Genomic DNA, 19,543 nt, shown 5'->3' on the forward strand with positions numbered 1-19,543 from the left:
ACTGGACAGACAGATGGAAGAATTCTATCCAGAAGCCAATTAAAAGACAATTGTTAAAGCAGCTCTGCTAGGTTTGCATTGTTTATACTTCATTTAGTCTTTGTATGGATGTGTGAAATAGTTTCACTACCAAACACCATCCCTTTACACAGTACAGCAGTTTGAATGTAGTCTATTCCATACCAGTTAAAAACCAGGAGTGTTCCTTGCATAATCCAGGCTCACTTCAAGAGCACGCTTTGAGCAGCCATCCCTGACAAGCTCAAGGCAAACACTGTCTCAAACAAAATTACTCAGTTTTGTGCACTTCTTCTGTTGTTTGTTTTTTTGTTCTTAAATGGAAGGTATGATTATTTAGAGATGTATGGGGAAAACTATTGCCAGCATTGCGCTGCTTCTGCTTGTGGGTTGCAAAGCAAATAACTGATGTGCGTTATTTTCTGTGGAGGTGTTAATTCACACTTAAAAGTATTACTTTAATAGCTTAAATGAGAGGTATCATAGCAGACAATCTGGTCCGCACTTCAAACATTACGAGCAAGTTTTTGATGAAGTGCTTCTAGTGTTTGGAAAATAATGAGAATTTTTTTGAGGGTGGGCATTGGCGTTTAAATATGGGTCTATTTAATTTGAGTAGTAGATCTCTCTTTAAATACTGTTTGCTTTTAAAGACACACATCAACTGAGATGTTTCGCTTCTTTGACCTCAAAAAGCACAAATGTTGGGGGTAAGCAATTTGAGAAAAATCCTGTGTCTTACCTGTTTTTCTTCCATACAGAGAAGGAATCTTTACTTGCTGTAAAATGGCAAATTCTCACAGGGAAGGGAAAAGAACTGTAGTAGAGTTATAATCTCAGTTTTTCTGTTTTTTGGAAAAACCTGACAATTTTGAAAGTTGCTAGAATAAAAAATGCAAGGGTTTGAAGGTTTGAACATCCAGCTGTTAAAAATGAGAAGGAAATTATGGATTTTTTTCCCAAGACTGACAATATGTATCCTTTTCTATTTCAAGAATTTTAGATGAACTCATTGCTGTCAGAAAAAACAGTACTGTAAGTCAAGGCAGAATGCTGTGCTGGAAAAAATGTGTACTTAGAAATTTAAAACAAAGATTGACATACAGGAAGGTAAAAATTTCAAAAATCACCGGACATTCTCTCCTCTTACCCCTCCTGTTTGTAAAATTGTGTGGCTTCATTTCATGTTCATCACAGCGTGTGGGATATTTGTAGCAATATACGTAACTGCAAATATTTTGCAGTTGTTTGTGTAAGCTGTGTGTGTCTGTGTTATTGATGCTTTAGGGTAGAGTAGGTGATGTGGTTTTTATGTTTCTTAAGGTGCTGTTTCTGCATTGCGTAATAGGCAAATGAGTTCATATCAGTTCTTGGTAATTGGACTGGATCATCTTTTAGAGATTTTCTTGGTTTCTTAAAACCTGATTCTTAGAACACTGGTGGTAGGGCAAAATACTGTCTTTCCAGAAAAGAGGTGTTGCCTCTTCTGTTCTGGAAATACCCTTATTGAAGGTTTGGAGATACTATGGTTAAAACTTCTACCTGGACGTACACTTAAAGCTTAATTTAGGTACAGGGTTTTGTGCTTATGGGTATAACATACAGTATGTGCTATCTATTATGTTACACAGTGGTTGTACACTTGCTTTTTTCTTGTCTGCTAGCTTCTTTTGCATGAGTGAAAAGGATTTTAAATAAAGAATTGATTACTTTATGTCTAGTCACTGTGCAGTAGAGGTTTTAAAATACTTAGGAATATATTGTTCTAGGTCAAAGTGACTTAAAACTTTGAAGATGCCATAGACTTCTACCTTGTGTTATCTAAAGGGCCTGTATAAGATGACAGGGATAATAGATTTGTTCCTTAAAGTCATTACGAAGAAGTAATGCGTTCATGCAGTTTTCTATGTGTATGTCTTCTCAAAAGAGACTCTAAAATAGCATCTTTTTTTCATTCTCTCTTAATAGAAACCTGGTTAAGAAGTACTGTCCTAAACGTTCACCCAAAGATGAGGAGCCCAGGTAAAAATGTACATTTCAAGTTCTATGTATATGAAACAAGGACTACAGTATACTCTCTCCTTTTATGGATTTTTTTTTCTTTCTTTTTTTAAGATGAAGTGTTTAATTGACTTAAGACAACAAAAGAATTGTGCTTGGCTTCTTACAGTTCTGCTGTAATTCTTAAGCATGAAACCCGAGTTTATTTCTGTTAGTATTTTAAAGTAGTAAACATGGCAGATTGTTCTTGCTCCATTCCAAATTAATCTTCAACTAGCTGAAAGTTTGAAAGCAGAAGTTTAGAATGCTATGTACAGTCTAGTGTTTTGTGGTTGGTTTTTTTTTTTAATAAAAAAGCAATTATGTGTCCTTAGGTTGTGTTTTTTGCTTAGTTGAATAAGAATTTTTCAGTGCATTTGTGTGGCAATACAAATGTAGCTATACATTTTTATACTGAGACTGGAGTGTACACAAATAGTTATGTTTTTGGCAAGAAGAGCTCTTAAAACTGCTGATTTGGTTGGCCTCCAAAGACAAAATAAGTGAATGTCTTAACTGTGGAGGAGCAATTTGTGCTAAATGACTTTATGATTATTTATCAGAGAGGAGCTTGTTTTGCTGTCCCAGTCCATAGCCTGTTTTTTGTTTTGGTGTTTTTTTTTTTATTTAGAAAAACACAATACTCTTTTTCTTTAGGAATGACTTAGGAAGTAAAGACAGTGGGCAAATTTCAGGTGGCAGCTAGCGCACATGCTGCGCGCAGAGTGCCTGAGAGTTCACACTAGGATTTCCTCTAGCTCTTCCAACTATTTAAAGATCCCGGACCACAGGGAATGGCATTTCTGGTGCTAGAGCGGCATTTGAACTCCCCAGAGCCAAGCCTGTGGAGATGGCAGTATTCCACAGTTAAAAGAGAGAAAGATGTATATTTTAATGTGGTGCCTGTTGTTTTTTTTTTTCTTTCCTCCCTCCCACACACACTTTCTACCCTTTGCCCCTCCTCTTCCCCCCTTTTTAGTGCCAGCCATAGTGGCACCTTACTTCCAGCCAAGAGGTGGGCAGGCAAACAGGCAGCTGTCTCCAGAGCTGATAGCAAACTTGTTCTGTAGATCATCCATCGGGATGCATATGAGTGGTATGATTGGCATGTTCCACCCTCAAGACCACCAAGCACAGCACATCATCTCTGCAGCAAGTTCAGCCTCCGAGCCTAGGGACGTATGTATCCGTTCCCAAGCTCAGGCCTCTCAGTTGGCAGCTTAGGAGATACCACTATACTACAGGGCTTTTCAGGTAGTATTATTCTTCTTTCTTTTCCATCCACAAAAATCCATATTCTTAAAAAATGTGTTTGAAAGAGACATTGCAACATATAGTACATGCTAGGCTTTAACATAGGCTTTCCCAACTTGGCATTTCTACTATAATTCAATTAGCATAAAGATAAGGTTTATTGTAAAATATGTATGGGTTGGTTTATTTATTTATGTAATTAGGAGTACAGACTGTACTAAAAGAAGTTCATTAAAAAAAACAGTCTCACTTTTATGATATGTATGTTTGTGTGTGTGTGCTTTCTGTCAGGTTTACTTCATGTATTGCCTTTTTTAACATCCTTAATGAGCTGAATGACTATGCAGGACAACGAGAAGTAGTTGCAGAAGAAATGGGACACAGAGTGTACGGAGAATTGATGAGATACTCTCATGATCTAAAAACGGAGAGAAAAATGGTAATTCCTATATTTTGATTTGATAATAGGATATCAAAATGGATGTGCCTTTCAACAAATTGATGTATTTACCCAATTTAATGAACTTGGCAATATGTAGGTTTCGTAACACATTTATAAAACATATTTAAAGTTACTCTATATTTTAATGTACTGGTTTACTACAGTTATTAAACCTAAAAATTAGAATCTTGGGAGATAGTGCTTACTAGTAACTTTTTTTCCAGTGTAATTTTCATCTGTGGTACTGTTCTTATATGGTGGAGTAGTGTGTTCCAAAGAGTACTGGTAACTTGTGGGAAATAGTGCACATTATAGTGTATCAACTGGAGCAGGGACTAACTAATTGTAGCACTGCTAAGAATATACGTAAATTAAACTTATTTGTTGTGTTTTTAGCATCTTCAAGAAGGGCGAAAGGCTCAACAGTATCTGGACATGTGCTGGAAACAGATGGATAATGTGAGTTTGTGTTTTGGGTTTTTTTCCTGTCAATGATACACAGTTTGTAAGTGAAACTGCTGTCATCTGTCTTGCTTACACTTTAATATTTAACTATATTACTGAATATCCAAATCAAACTTGGTAACATCCAAAATGCAGTTCAACGTATTTGTAGTTCCCTATTTAAAAAAAAACAGCTGTAAACAGCTTCTGTGTGTATGTTTGGCTGAAGCCTTGGCTTTTATCCAGTGTAGAGGAACCTATTTTTAACATAGGTTACAGCCTTCTTGGTTGCTTGTCTGTGGGCTGTTTTTTGTTTAGGGAGTAGTTAATAATGACTGCTTATATGAAGATGAAATCTTACGTCACTGTATTTAACTTGAGTTTGAGGGCTTGTTACATGGTGTTTGTTCAAGAATACCGCTATAGACTATTCTACTTTCAGGAGGTAGAATTTCTTTTTAACAGAGAAATGCAGAAGTGAATGTCTCTAGAATAGATTATAAGCACCTTTTTCTTGAGAGACATGCTTTTAAAGGAGAGAAAATACAAAACTCAACCAAGTATGTTCAAGATGCATTCTGATATTCTGTTGGGTTTGTCTCAGAAATTTATTACATCTTTGATCCAAGGTACTGTGAAGCAGTACAGGAGAGGTGAATTTCTGTTTTGTTGTCGTGGACCCAGATAAGCAATGTCTTGCTTCAGTGTCACACGTAAGAGTTTAATCCGTGGTCAGAGGATCAGTGTAGAAGCAGATGTGGGAGTTTTAGATGCTATCAGCCTTCACCAAGATAACTCCCAGACTTCACCTCAAACAATTAGTTGTGTTACGTGCGCTGCATTTACTTGACACATTAACCACCATTTGCCTGACTTTACACTGCTCAGGAGAGCAGTGCTCACACAATGTCAGTTGCCACTTTGTCTCTAGAGGTACTAACTTTTTGAGCTGCAACAGTAATTTCTACAGCTGTTGTCTTGACAACAGACAGATGTATTGAACATCAAGTGCATTGAATAGTGTTGTCTGTGCTGCTTACAGCTGCGCCAGTTGATAGAAATACTGATGATGATGGATGGATATGCTCAGATCTCGGTAGTGGAGCCAAATCATTCAGACTGCCTTCAAAATAATTTAGTTGAATTCATGCTATTAAAATTGATCACTGAAGAAGGGAACTTGAAAATTCTACTCGTACAAGTCCAGGATTAAATTTTATGCCCCCTAACTTTTATTTAGGCTATTGAAGTCATGCTAGAAAGTGAGCTTGTCTGTTCATAATTTACTGCAGATCTTTGTAATAGGTTATTTTGTATTTTGATGATCTGATATTTTATAGCACAATTAAGAGTTGTTTCCTTGCTGGTACTTCAGGGAAATAAATTTTAAGTAGAAAAGTTGAAATTTTTTTGAGATTTAGTTGCTGTGAGAACAGTGTACTTACTGAAAGGTATTGAGTGAATTTCAGATATTTAAATGGATGCTTTGATATTTAGAATTCAAAATTACTGTACAAAACCAAAAGGAGATAATGGCTGTTGAAGCAGTAAGTTTGTGGCTTTTGTAGAGCAAAAAGAAATTTGAGAGAGAATGCAGAGAGGCAGAGAAGGCACAGCAAAGCTACGAAAGACTGGACAACGACACTAATGCTACAAAGGCTGATGTTGAGAAGGTAAAAGCAGTGCCATTTCTTTCATTACTCTTTTTATCATATGAAATATTTGCATGGTTATCATCAGTGCTGGAACAACATTCTTTGAGTATAAAATATGCTTGCTTATTATGTGCAAAATCAGAGTTAACAGTAAAATCTAAAACACAGAGAGGGAGTATGCTTCATTACTCTCAAGATGACGCTGTGGAGATGATGACTACCTTAAACAGGCTTACTGGTGTTTGGTATCTTGTGGTATACGTGTACAGTCATTTCTGTGTTTTAGGATATGCATTTAAGCAATGTGGCTAAGGGAGCTAAAATGATTGTTGCTCTGTATACGACAAATCAGGTCTATAGACTGCCAGTATATATGAAGTCTGACACACTTTTTACTTCAGTTATAAGGATGTCAGTTTTGATGACTTGTATTGTTTTTGCATCGTTGGTAAAATAAAATAATGCTGTATGTCATTGAAAAGCACAAGACATGTTTGAACTGAGAATGCTTTTTTACTAGGCTAAGCAGCAGTTAAACCTGCGCACGCATATGGCTGATGAAAACAAAAATGAATATGCTGCACAACTACAGAATTTTAATGGGGAACAGCACAAACACTACTACATTGTCATTCCTCAGATTTATAAGGTAAAATAACTAACAGATAAAGTATGTCTGATCTTTTTCTAAGGGAGAAGTAGGTTTTAAAATTTAAAACTTCATTTTGGGGTCTTTAGTGGGTAATTTTATCAAGAAATTAGTGTAATCTTGATACAACCTGCATTTTATCATGAGATTTACTGCTTATAGTAATTATGCTTAGGCTTGTAATGAAAATACTCTGTTGCATTTCCTGTGAAGATTTTATGTTACATAGAGTCTTTGTTTAAATATTGCTGAAGAAGTATAGCAAAAGAAACATAGGGGACATCTGGAGATTTAAAACAATCATTCTAATAAAGTTTGATCACTAGTCCTCTTGATATTTGTGTGTGTGTGTGTGTGTGTGAATGCTTTGACTCTGGCAGAGCTGAAGGAAAGCATACAGCTAATGCTGACTGTGTGGTTTAATGTACCTCGTGTACAGGTATGAAATGGGTGGATTGGAGGCAGAAGTCCTCCCTCCCCATTGCTCATTGCTTCGTCAATATTGCCAGCAATCCACAGAAAACGCTGCAATAATAAAAAAGTTAAAGGTCAAATTAGACTTCAATAAATATATTGTGTAAAAATACTTCACATCTAAAAAAGGGGATTTCTCAAGGTGCTTCATGTAATGATGAAGACTTTTTTTTTTTTTTAAGATTCTTTCAAAACCAGAGAGGCTTTGCAAAATTAGATGGGGGGGGGGGGGGGGGCGGAGAGCACATCAGGTGAGGGAGAGTTTGGTAGTGTGTTGGCTGTTTGGGAGAATGCTGTGACTGTAGAGACTGGTTCTGAGACATGAGTGAGGAAATGGGAAGTGGAACGGTGACTTTATTTGAAGGTATACCAGTTTCAGAGTGCTTGGTATTTTCCAGAAGCACAAGGGAGTTCATCTTTTTCAAAATTAGAAGGTCTGGGATTCACAGGAGAAAGTTGAGTTGGGTTACTAAAGAATCTTCTGTTATTTTAACTAAGCAGCACCACAGTGGGTCTGACATGAGCACACTGATGGGGGAACTGCAGTCAGAAACAGTTCAGTGTTTGTAGCTTGGACCAGAGTTCTGGTTTACCTTTATTTCTCTAGGGTTAAAATCCATTATCATTTTAAGATATTACTTAATGGTTTTTGAAATCTCCAGTAAGAGCAGAAAGTCCTAGTCTTGCTTTCTCTTGGGACTACGTTTTTATTATTTCCTTGCAAGTAATTGTTAACATTCTATGGGAGAACCTTGGGAGAGGAATTTAGCGTGACTAGGTGGTTGCTTTGTTTCAGAGAGATGAAACGAGATGCTGTTTAGGACATCTGTCTTTGTTAAGAGTAGACATAGGAAAGATCCAACTTCTCATCCTGTTTTTGATAACCTGTTGATGTATGTGATACTGCTTTTTATTCTTTTGGGGTTTTTTTTCAACCTTCAATTAGGTGACAGGTCCAGGGTTATTATCTTAATAGTATTTCTCTCTAATTTTTTCTTTTTGTTGTGTTCCAGTAGATTTCTATTACAAATCTTATGTAATGGTATTCTTTTCTCTGTTTTCTTGCACACTTCTAAAGGAAATGGTTTGTATTTCAAATGAGACAGCATGTCTAAACAGTATAGAATTGTAATATTTTTAATTTTTCCTAATTTTTAATCATTGGTATTTTTTGGAAAGTATAAAAATAGAAGCAAGATAGAGATACTTATCACCAGAGAAAAATTATTTGGAACTAGAAGGAGAGAGTGAGGAGATACAGAAATTACTAGAATTTCTTTACTATAGTTTTCATTTTTGCATGAAACATATTTTAAACTAAACAGGTGGCTGTAGACACTGTACACATGCTTTAAAAAGGAATAAGGAAATGAAAGCCCAACCCTTTACATAATTTTTAAAAATCGGAGAGTATCAATGTTTCATAATTACTGTTCTGGGCTTCTTAAGTCTATGTCTGAAAGGACTTGATTATTTAAATTACATTCTGTTTTGTTAAGAAAATAAAAATACTGGGAAAGCACAGTAATTCTGTACTACACTGTGGTAACCACAATAACTGTATACATCAGGATCAAGGGAAAAAAATTGCAAATAAAAGCTTTATTTTATCTTTATGCTTGCAGCAACTTCAAGAAATGGATGAAAGAAGGACTATCAAACTCAGTGAATGCTACAAAGGCTTTGCTGACTCTGAGCGCAAGGTTATTCCAATTATCTCTAAATGTTTAGAAGGGATGATCCTTGCAGCAAAATCAGTTGATGAACACAGAGTAAGTAGAACTGAGCAATTTAAATGTGCATGAGCAGTTTAACTGATATGGAAGCTGTGGAGAGAGGAAAGACGGACTTAAACCTGTACATTATCTTTCTGTTGTCAAATATTTGTCTGCTTCAAAAGTGTTGTGACTTCAGTTTTCGCCTAAATGGTCACGTCCACTTTCGGTGTCTGTTCTCTTCTGTGTCTGTTTGCTTTCTTATTATCTGAAGATCTTGACGCTTTCTCCCTGTACGTGATTTTGGACACATTGTTCTCATTGTGCTGAAACATCCTGGAATACCAGCATGGCTGGTATTTTCTCCAGTGTGTAGCATTAAATGATGTAAAAGATGTTCAGTTAACAAATATACCATTCTATGTCATGTTTGCAGCTATTTATGCTTCTTTCTTATTCTTTCTAATATGGGTTCTTCCTTACTACATCTGGTTTCTTAGTTTTATCTTTGTTTCAGTGCTCACGGTGAAGGATTAGAAGGTGTAGTAGTAGTTTGGTCCTACATCATGTCTCGTTTTAAATTTGTGATGACCCTTGGGGAGTATTTGCTGGATTCTGAATAGCAGGGTATGCTTTGACTTACGCTCACAGTTAACACTGCTGAGAAAAAACCATACATTATCTTAACTGCATCTGTCCAAAAGCATGCATCCCGAGTGCTCTCCTGCTTCCCATCTGTGCCTCTCTGCAATTAAAGGGAAAATTTGTGTTTGTGTGTTTTTCTGTCTCTGGTTCTTGAAGGTTTTGCTTGTTTTGCTTTTTAAACTCCTTAATGTCCTATGTTTAGGACTCTCAGCTAGTGATAGACTGCTTCAAATCCGGTTTTGAACCTCCTGGAGATTTTCCATTTGAAGATTACAGTCAGAATATTTACAGAACTATCTCTGATGGAACCATCAGTACACCAAAGCAGGAAGGAATGAGAATTGATTCAAAAACTACAGTGGGCAAGGCTAAAGGAAAGCTGTGGCTGTTTGGAAAGAAGCCAAAGGTAACAATTAAGAAATTACTATTTGGAAAATCAAAATGTGAAGATTTAGAGTGCATGGAAGCAGCGCTTTATTTATTTTAAAATAACCTACCCCTTCCCTGCCACTCTTTTAAAATAAATGTAAAGGAGATCTGAAGGTTTGAGTAGGATTGGATACTTTCTGTATTAAAAATCAAGTTCTCATTGCGGGAAGTTTTCCAATTTTTCTTCTAGTGATCTGTGTCTGGGAATGTTCTTAATAGTTATTTGGGAGAAGTAGCTTCCCGTTTCTGTAATGTTTATGTTTCTGTAAAGGGTTCTTGCAGTTGCATAGAAAAGGTGCTAGTTGTGCATGTAAAAATAAGGGGAGGGGGGAGTATGCTTTGGATTCAGGCAGACTTCAGATCTCTCTGCTGTACTACAAAGAGCCAACCCCCTTCCAAATGTCACATTTTGTGGATGTTTATATATAGGAGCGTTACATAGATTCTTTGTTACACCTGCTGCTAATTTTGAAAACTTCTGAGATTTGCCTTAAAACATGAAAAATTTCTAATGCCTCATTGATAAAACATGCTGTTGAAGCTCCATACAGGTAAATGTCCCAGAAGAAATATTATTATGACATAGGAAAATATAGTCCTATGCTCAAGAAAAAATTGTAAGCAGAGAAATTACTCCTTTCTTGTATTATTATCAGTTAACACTTTCTGTGCAAGATGGCTTCATAGATCAACGAAAAAGATTATCAATACATGCATTAGCTATCTAAATGAATAATGAAGCATATACATATTTAATTTTTATGCTTAGTATTTATTTAGTATTGGAGCATATCAATGAGTCATTGTAATGATTCCCACAAATTTCTGAGGTTATTTTAGTGCTCCAAGTCAGTTTCTGCCATTTATTATAGGAAACTATTCTTAAAGCTTGCTAGTGGTAGGACTTACTTTCCACTTGATAGTATTCCAAGAAAGCAGACCTTTACAGAAAGAAAGGATATAGCTGATTCTTTATTCCCTCCTCAGTATACTATGTAACTGCAGCTGTGTGTTAAAATAAAAAGTGACTGTTTACTTTTCATGCAGTATAATGATTGATAATAGTTTAAATACATTATTTCATTAGCATATTTATTGCGTTTGGCTGCAGAGGTGGATGAGATTCAGCCTGTTCTGAAACTAGATCGCGATTACCAGTTTGACAAGACATCTTGCCAAGAATTTTGGAGAGGGAAGCTATGAAAATCTGCATTGGTTTTCAATCTGGACCTTGGCATTTACTGTGGTTTGAAGAAATCCCCTAGTATGACGACAGCTGAAGAAAGCTGACAGGACTTCCCCTACTCTTCCTTCTCCCCAGTTCATTCACTTTTTTATGTAGCATTCAGAGTCGGCCCTACTGTTTACTGTATAGAATTACAGATATCACATGTGTGTATACATGCTACATGTCTCCCTTAAGGACCTTGAGGAAATGGAAGATTATGACCCTTTTTTTCACCTGTTTTTAGGGAGGATGGGGGGGTACTCTACAAAACAGCAGCTGGGAGCCACATACTTATCAGGAGATACATATTTAATTCCAAATATTCTTTACCGATTTTAAAAGATAATCTTAAATTTGCTAATATAAAAATAATGCTGATTTATTGTAGCTGGGGTATTCATGGTGGCCTTCGGGCTTTCATTTAGCTGAATCTGTGGCTGGTCTTGACTTCCAGATAGGCATTTACTATTTTTGGTGTTGTGAAAGACAGAAAAGTCTTTTGGAAAGGGAATGAGTTGTGCAGTAGAGGAAATAGTACCGAAAAATTGAACTGGGAAAAAATCAGAGACCCCCAAAAAATGAGAGAAGCAATTTTTAAAAAGGGGAGGAAGGAAGTGGAGGGAGTTCTCCTGATGACGTTAATGCCACGCAGCCATGGTGTCAGTCCAGCTTGACTACAGAGATGGAGTATACTTTTTGTTTTATTCATTCTCCACAGATGTACCTAATATTTTTATTTTAGCACACCTGGTAGGGTGTAGGAAGAAACAGTGCAGGAATGCACAGGCTTCCAGAATGGCTGTTAGTTACAGCAGAACTTTGTGTTTTAATAAAAGAGACAAGCAACTTTGCGATCTCGTTAGGATCTTGAGGAAGTGTTGAGTCTAAAGCTTTTTTGCGTATTCCTTCATTCTCTGCAGCAACCTGTAACTCTGAAGATTAATTAATGACAGAAACCTTTAAAACCAATACAGTTGTAGTATAAATGTGTCTGGAACGTTACAAGCTGTTTCTGTGTTGGATGGAAATTTTATTTTTGTAAGACAGAATTTTCATTTTAAAATCACTTTTGAACATTTGGCTTATTTATTGCTTTCTTTATTTCCACATTAGCCACAATCCCCACCCCTAACCCCTACTAGTTTATACACATCCAGTACTCCTAATGGGTCCCAGTATCCCATATTCTCCATTGAACCAGTGCATTATTGCATGAGTGACATAAAAACAGGGAAGCCCAGAATTCCTTCTTTCAGAAGCCTCAAAAGAGGGGTAAGTTTGATAACAAGTTGAAATGCATGATGGGCTATGAACAGTGTGTTTGTGATGTGGCTTTTCTAATGCTCTTCACCCTCATTATAAGGCTTACTTTGTTAAAAGTAACACTTCAGCTGTAAGGTCACTTTTAGGATACTTTGTTTCACAGTGTACAGAAGTTACCCACCGGTTAAAAAAAAAAAAAAAAGAAGACAGGACTCTTCATGGCATTTCAAATGCTTGTGCCTAAAAGCAAGGTGTTATAAAGAGGGTGCTCAGCATGTGTTTGATACCTTTCTTCATTGTTGTTCACATTCACAAATGTTTTCCTACCATCATGTAACATTTTTGCAGTAATTTATCATTGGGTATATAGTCACAACAAAAAAATCTTAACAAATCGGATGTCTTTATTTGCTGACTTTTAATTTAAATAGTAGTAGTTGATTACAAGACACTGAACTGAAAAGGGAGAAATTTCATTTCTTTTGTACATCAAATGCTATATAGCACATGGTGCTTGCAGATTTCGAAATATTGACTTCTGAAACATTACAATTTTAATGCATTTTCTGATTAATAAATTGTTCTTGTTTGTCCAAGGTTCTTTTGGGTAAAATTATTGAAAATTTATTACCAAACGCCACCTTCTGAGATTTATCAATTCGTTTACTAATTTATAGTGGCATATTCTGCAAACAGAATTTGTTTGGAAAGCAACAAAAGGGAAATGTTAAGTGGTTTCCTAGCAACATTTATAGTACTAGTGATAAATGTACTGGCACTTTCCTCTTACATCGGTGAAGCATAGGCTGCCCAGTTTATGTACTTCTAAAGATATTTATCGATCCAGATAATGAGATAATTGGATGCATTTAATTATATCTAATTCACAATTTTCTGATATTTGTAAATAATATTGACTTGCTGTCTCATGTGCATCAAGAATGGTTGACTGCTGTTGACATAATGGGGAGATCAAAGTACAGCAATGTTATATTGCAGTAAAGTTACGATTTAGAGGTTCCCTTGCTGTCATTCCGAAATATGAGTTACACTTAGAACTTACATCTTTAAGTCATATTGTGGCATCTTATTTCAGGCTTCCAGATATCTTGGAAACACCCTTTCTACCATCACCATAATTATTTTTTTTTTTAAAAAAAATTCTTGTGCTCTATTTAGGAGGACAGGTTTTCTTTTCCCCTTCTGAGTCACTTACATCATAATTTGTTCTGGTTATGAAGATAATGTTCCTTCTTTAGTACTGGGTGAGGAACTGACTGGATTAGATGGTTGTCGAAGTGCCACAGGTCTTGGTTACACCTCCTTTTTGTTGCTCACTGAATGTATCAACTCCTGGCTCACAATCAACACCTTGTAGTATCAGTAGTTCTAGAACCTGTTACTGAAGCAAAAGATCATCTAACAACTACAGAGTGCTAATGGAAAATGAAACCATATTCTTATTTATTTTTTCTATTCTTACAGTTCACTGTTCACATTGTAAAAGTGAATGAATTTAATATAAAATAATATTGCCTAAAATTAGCAAGGATCACTAGTGCCCTACAAATCTAGATTAACTTGGATATCTCACAGTATTAAAGTTAAGCTCTGTAAATCTTAAGGATGAACATTTAATTTTTATATATTTTGAAATCCCTCGCAAGCATTTTAGGACAACATATTATCACATATTAAGTGCCTTTTCAACTTAAATATATACTTCAATTTTAATAGCTTTGGGGTTTTATCATCTTACCAGTCTTATATTTAGCGTCTATCTTGATTCAGTGCTTAGTAGCTGCTAGTACATGATGCTGGTTTCCACAGTTTTGTCCCTGGAAAATGATGTCCAAATGATATTGACATGCAGAACTACCAAATGGTATTAATTAGCTTCTGCTTCTGCCAAGGTGTATCCCTGAGCTGGCATCTATCGGGCAGTAAGCATGCTGGACATCCTGTTTTATGTGCCCCATACAAGATTTCACTCAAGGCACTGGAGGTCACAAAACCAGGCTGCCCTGCACTTCATGCATTGCATCTGCTTACCGTGACGTGCGCTGAAGGTGGCAGCAGCTGTAGAATCGGTTATTGAAAAAAGGCTTTAAGTACGGGCAGGTGTAACTTGCTGTGTTAGCACTGCTATCACATGCTGCTTATTGTCTGTTGAAATCTCAGCATTTCCAGGTAGTGTTAGTGCTTATGAGAGGTCTTTGCTTAATGCCACTTGATAAATAAATAGATGCATCATCAACAGTGACAGGTAAACCTTACCTGTGTTTTCTTGGAAGACCCTTTCTAAAGGGAACAAGAAGTTTGTTCTGTAGCCATTTTACGTCTGTGGACTTCACTGGGGTTTCTACCACGGTATCGTTTGTGAAGGTGCTTTACTTTTCTTATTGCTGGAAATATCCTAATTTTGTGTGTGTGCCCCAGTCAACAGCCTTAATGATTGCTGAGGGTCATAAATTACATTGGAGGTACCTGTCTTCTAAATTGCTTGATGTTTCTCTGGAAACGGTTATCTGAAGTCACTGAAAGCATGGTAGATCTTGAGAAGGCTGTGGATGTCAAACCCAAGATACAACACCTGGCATCCCATGTTTTATTTGCTTCCCCTAAGGATAAAGTCTTTACTCTTTAAATGTCATTGGTTTTATCTGGACTAAAATATTTCTAGGATAGCAGCAATAACCCAAATGCTGTTTTCAGAAAGTAGAATTACTGACTTCTAAACTTGAAAAAGATCTTTGTTTATTGTTGTGCTACCGTGATAGTGAAGTAAATACATTGTAAAAATTATGTTTGTAAAAGTGACAGTAGTGGATTTAACAAATTATTTGCATATGGCTGACCAGTCTTTCATCATCATCAAATTCTGCTATTTTGTGCAGTTGGCTGTGTGTTTCTTCTCCTACGATAGAAGTTATTTAGCATATTATTCAAAACACTGACATTCAAAAGTAGTTTCATGAAGTTGTGTATTAGTATTTCATGAGTTAAACTACCCGTTATCACCTAGTAATTTTTAAAATCAGTAACTTTTAAAGCAGAATTGCACTTCTGATTATTGTATTTTGCTTTTCTTATGTTCATAGTAAAATGCGTTTTTTATAAATTGAAATCTTAATCCTTAAGTAATATTTTAAAGATAGATTTTTTAGGCATTAATTATTTTAGTAACTAGTCGTTGCACGTGAATAATTTCCCGTTTCTTTCTGTTTTCAAATGAACTGTGCAGTGGTCGGTGAAGATGGTAAGCCCGTGTGCTGATCTGTCTGCTGTACTTCTGCTAAGATAGCATGAAAGTAATCTTTTGAAAAGTGTTGCCATATCATAACTGCTTTAAGTCAGGTGCTGAAATACATCTTCAGATTTTCCACTCATATACACAGTCGTCTTAATCATCCATGCTTAAATGTAAGATAATTAAACTTGTGATCTGGCTGCAACTAAATCTGGGATTTTGGGATTTTAGGGTTGACCAGTATTCACGAGTTGGTCGTGATGGAAATACTTGGTGATTTCTTTGTCAGGAAAATTGTTAAAGCAGCATAGAATAGGTATAGGAAACAATTACAAAACTTGTGTAAAGGAGAAATATTGCAGGGGAGATGATCCTTTATGTTTAGACTTGCTAGAAAGACGTTCTATTAAATGAAACCCACACGTTAATACTGTTGTTTTGCAGAGTAAACCAGTAAAATTCACAAGACAACCTCTGTTCTTCTGATTATTGCTGTAGGATACTCTGGTTTTACCTGACCTGTAAGGAAGAGCGATACAGGGGATGTGACTGTCTTTTTGTTTCTTTGTAGTGTGTTACAGCACCTGAAAGGATTTTAATTACTTTTTTTCCTCCAGAAAGAAACACTGCTGCTTTATTTTGGAAACATTGTATCTTGATTTCCCTCCTTTTATTGTGTCTTGTATTCCCTTCTTAAAAAGCAGCGAGGTTATGATTTTGCAAGTGCAAAAGAACCAAGAGGTTGAGGCGCAAGGAGATCCTAGGAAGGGGGAATTAGAAACTTTGCACCTGAGCCTAAGGCTGCTTGTGTCAGAATCTCGACGGCTGAATTTCTGTCAAGTTTCTTCTTGACAGAAGAAACGCTGTCCAGGCCAGTTCGCCTCCATGGAGGGTTACTGTAATGGCAAGCGGGTTTCTTGTGCTAAAACCAACTCTCTTAGGCAACAGGACACAAGTAGTGTAACTTAACCTTCTGTCACTAAGACACGTACCATAGTTCCTTCTTAACATTGTTGGTGTCTGTCACCCTGAGGAGAAGAGTTTTCATAACAAACTCGGAAGATGCATAAAAATTTCTTTCTGTGCTTTTCACACCCAAGTCCTTCCATTCTGTTTATAATCCTGGCACAAGTTTGCAATCCAACCTTTGCAGGTTTTGGCTTATAACAATAGGTAGTCTTAAGGTTTTTGGAGGGTTTTGTTTGTTTTGAAACACTATTTTTTGTAATGAAAAAGGTGTCCTGGACCATTTGAGCAAGTTTTGATTCAGATTAATAGATTTAAATCAAAATTTTGATGTTATAGAGGCTTTTTCTGTGCTCTATGAACTAGTTTTACTTGAGGTAAAATGCATCAAACAAACATGTAAGTTTTAATTTGTTTTCTAGCAAGATTGCTGAACTTCAGAAAGAGAACTGTAAGAGCACTTTGGAATGAAGATCCAAAATACAGTAATTTTCTTGTGATAGCATCCAAATCACCATAGAACACACACTCCAGAGAAAGAATCAATTACATACCTACCCTACACACATCTTAAATTTTTGTTCTGACTGAAATTGCTCTGTAGTAATTAATTCTGTCCTTTCTAAATCTGTTTTAAGTGCAGTGGATGTAACAGGAGGTACATGGCTCAGCTTTTCAGAAAAGTAATTAAGTCTCCAAGTTTTGAATTAGATCTGTGAGCCGACTGTTACAGAAGGCAGAAAGAACCTTGAATGAATGACTGCGATGTGGCAGCAAGAATGTGCATTTATTCTGTTGCGGTCTTATAGAGCTGTGTGTCGAGTAGAATTTTTAAGAAGGTCCATCTTGCTTCCAGTGAACACTTGTCCATGTGTGGGTATGTCAGCTCAGCTGTCCGGGTGCGTGTCTGTGACTTGTTTAACAGTGGTTCTACTTGCAGGGCCCTGCACTAGAAGACTTCAGCCATCTCCCTCCGGAACAAAGACGCAAGAAACTGCAACAGAGAATCGATGAACTTAACAGAGAACTACAGAAGGAAACAGACCAAAAGTGAGTGCATTTTTTGGATTTTGTCTTGGTTCTCTGGCTGATTCTTTTGAAGAAGAGAAGCCAACAGTGCTCTGAAGCTAGGAGAGAATATACTAGTTCAGGCTATTACACACATCTTAGTGCGTGGTTTATTGCGTGTAGGTTCTGTTGGCATTGCTTCCTCTGCTTTACTGCAATCCACATTTTGATTCTAATATTGCAGAGGAAACATTGGATGTATAAGCATGCACTAAACAAAATAATTAATGTGTAGATCTGTTGAGCAAGAGAGCTGCAACTTCGTGCATCAAGAACATTATTAATATTTAGAAAATTGCATATAACAAAACCCATGGGAAACAGTATTTAGACTGGATAGAGAAGTTGACGGAGTCCTTGTGTGCTTGTGCACAACACGGGAAAGGCAAAGTGCTAGGATGACAGAAAGGGGAAAGGATTTAGGTGGGGGGAGGGGGGCGGAGCAGTAGTTCCTCACATCTGTGCTCAGAATTGAATCATGGGTCAGGATCTCATGCACATAAACACTATTTTGGCTTTAATGAATCAGTACCGGTGTATGTAACTTCTATAATTATTGCTGGGTTTTGAATGTTTTTAGAGATGCCCTCATAAAGATGAAGGATGTTTATGAAAAAAATCCCCAGATGGGTGATCCAGGCAGTCTGCAACCAAAATTAACTGAAACTATGAGCAACATGGACCGTCTTCGGATGGAAATACACAAGAATGAGGTTAGACTAAAAAAATTCCTTGGAAAATGTAAATTAGTGGTAAAATTGTAGTTTGCCATATGGGTTATAATTATATACAGCACCCAGAAAAACTCCTTGATTTAAGAAAGTGCTCCTGATACGTTTTTTGTGGAGTGCTGTATTTTCAAGTATGTTCATGTAGCTAGAATAAGGATGTACGTTACTAAAGATGTAAACTGTTCAGAAGAATTTCTTATTAGTCACTTATTCTGAAATTGATACATGATTAAAGATTATGTTTTTCCTTAAAACTGGTATGGAGTATAGGCTAAGCATGAGGGATATGTTTATGCTTTGTGTGAAGGAATTGTGAGACTTCACATGTGAATGCAGTCTCTGTGTGGCTATGTACTGACAAGTAAACTGTATGCAGTGAAGTGCGTTGTTAAATGGTATTTTTAGGTTTAGAATCAAGTTTTCTTTGACACCAGTATTTATCTTTTTTCTCCCAAAGGCCTGGCTCTCTGAAGTTGAAGGTAAAGTAGCAGCCCGAAGCGACAGGCGGCACAGCAGTGACATCAACCACCTTGTAACACAGGGCAGAGAGAGGTCACTATTCTGTCTCTACTGCTTTTCCTAAGCTAGACTCAGTATGTCTATTTGATAGTTAGCAGTTGGTGATGGTTGTTACTTATCCTCTGAAAGTGTATGTCCTTCTAAAGGAAAATCTTACTGGTTTCGAATCCTAGAGGTCACTTCATGTCATTATGGTAACGTAAAAAAAAATGGCGAGTCTAACTGAAACACCCTAAACAGCAGTGCCTTTTAGAACTGTCTTACTCTGTTGCATAAAGCTCACCAGTCTTCTACGGAGACAGGTATGTCAAATTTGTGTTTGTTTTTGTAGCAGAGTTCAGTGAGGCCTTTGCTAGATCAGTGTTTTCAGACTGTTACCTCCAGCAGTGAATATAAAACCTGCTCACAGGCGTTGCCGGAGCGATATCCACGGATGTTCTGAGTTTTAGAGCCAGGAACTCCGGAGCGTCCTCACACCGCAATCATTGCGTTTCAGCCCCGAAGGGAGTTACACGGATGATGCAAACCAGGAAGTGCGAGGCCCGCCACAGCAACATGCACATCCCAATGAGTTTGACGATGAGTTTGAAGATGACGATCCATTACCAGCTATAGGACATTGCAAGGCCATATATCCGTTTGATGGTAAGGTTAACAACATGCACGGTGATTCCTTGACTATACAGCATGGATTGTTTGTTCTAGAGAAGACAGGTAAAATGACTTCAAGTAAATGAACTGTATGAGCAACTA

General features: G+C 36.8%; 1 protein-coding gene across 4 annotated transcripts in view; it reads left to right on the top strand.

The window, feature by feature from the left end:
• The window catches only part of FNBP1L (formin binding protein 1 like), a 59,540-nt gene that overhangs the window by 36,198 nt on the left and 3,799 nt on the right, over window positions 1–19,543 (top strand). For 2 of the 4 annotated variants that reach the window (XM_056356111.1, XM_056356110.1), the window contains exons 3-13: window positions 1,987–2,040; window positions 3,604–3,751; window positions 4,151–4,213; window positions 5,767–5,871; window positions 6,374–6,502; window positions 8,602–8,748; window positions 9,539–9,742; window positions 17,413–17,522; window positions 18,121–18,253; window positions 18,729–18,823; window positions 19,287–19,435. In XM_056356111.1, the coding sequence (XP_056212086.1) occupies window positions 1,987–2,040; window positions 3,604–3,751; window positions 4,151–4,213; window positions 5,767–5,871; window positions 6,374–6,502; window positions 8,602–8,748; window positions 9,539–9,742; window positions 17,413–17,522; window positions 18,121–18,253; window positions 18,729–18,823; window positions 19,287–19,435 (1,337 nt within the window). Of the gene's footprint in view, window positions 1–1,986; window positions 2,041–3,037; window positions 3,313–3,603; window positions 3,752–4,150; window positions 4,214–5,766; window positions 5,872–6,373; window positions 6,503–8,601; window positions 8,749–9,538; window positions 9,743–12,106; window positions 12,266–15,500; window positions 15,516–17,412; window positions 17,523–18,120; window positions 18,254–18,728; window positions 18,824–19,286; window positions 19,436–19,543 lie in introns of those variants that run through there. The other 2 variants (XM_056356115.1, XM_056356112.1) reach the window with 2 other exon arrangements.

This window comes from Falco biarmicus, chromosome 11, assembly GCF_023638135.1.
Source record: "Falco biarmicus isolate bFalBia1 chromosome 11, bFalBia1.pri, whole genome shotgun sequence".
Lineage (NCBI taxonomy): Eukaryota > Metazoa > Chordata > Aves > Falconiformes > Falconidae > Falco > Falco biarmicus.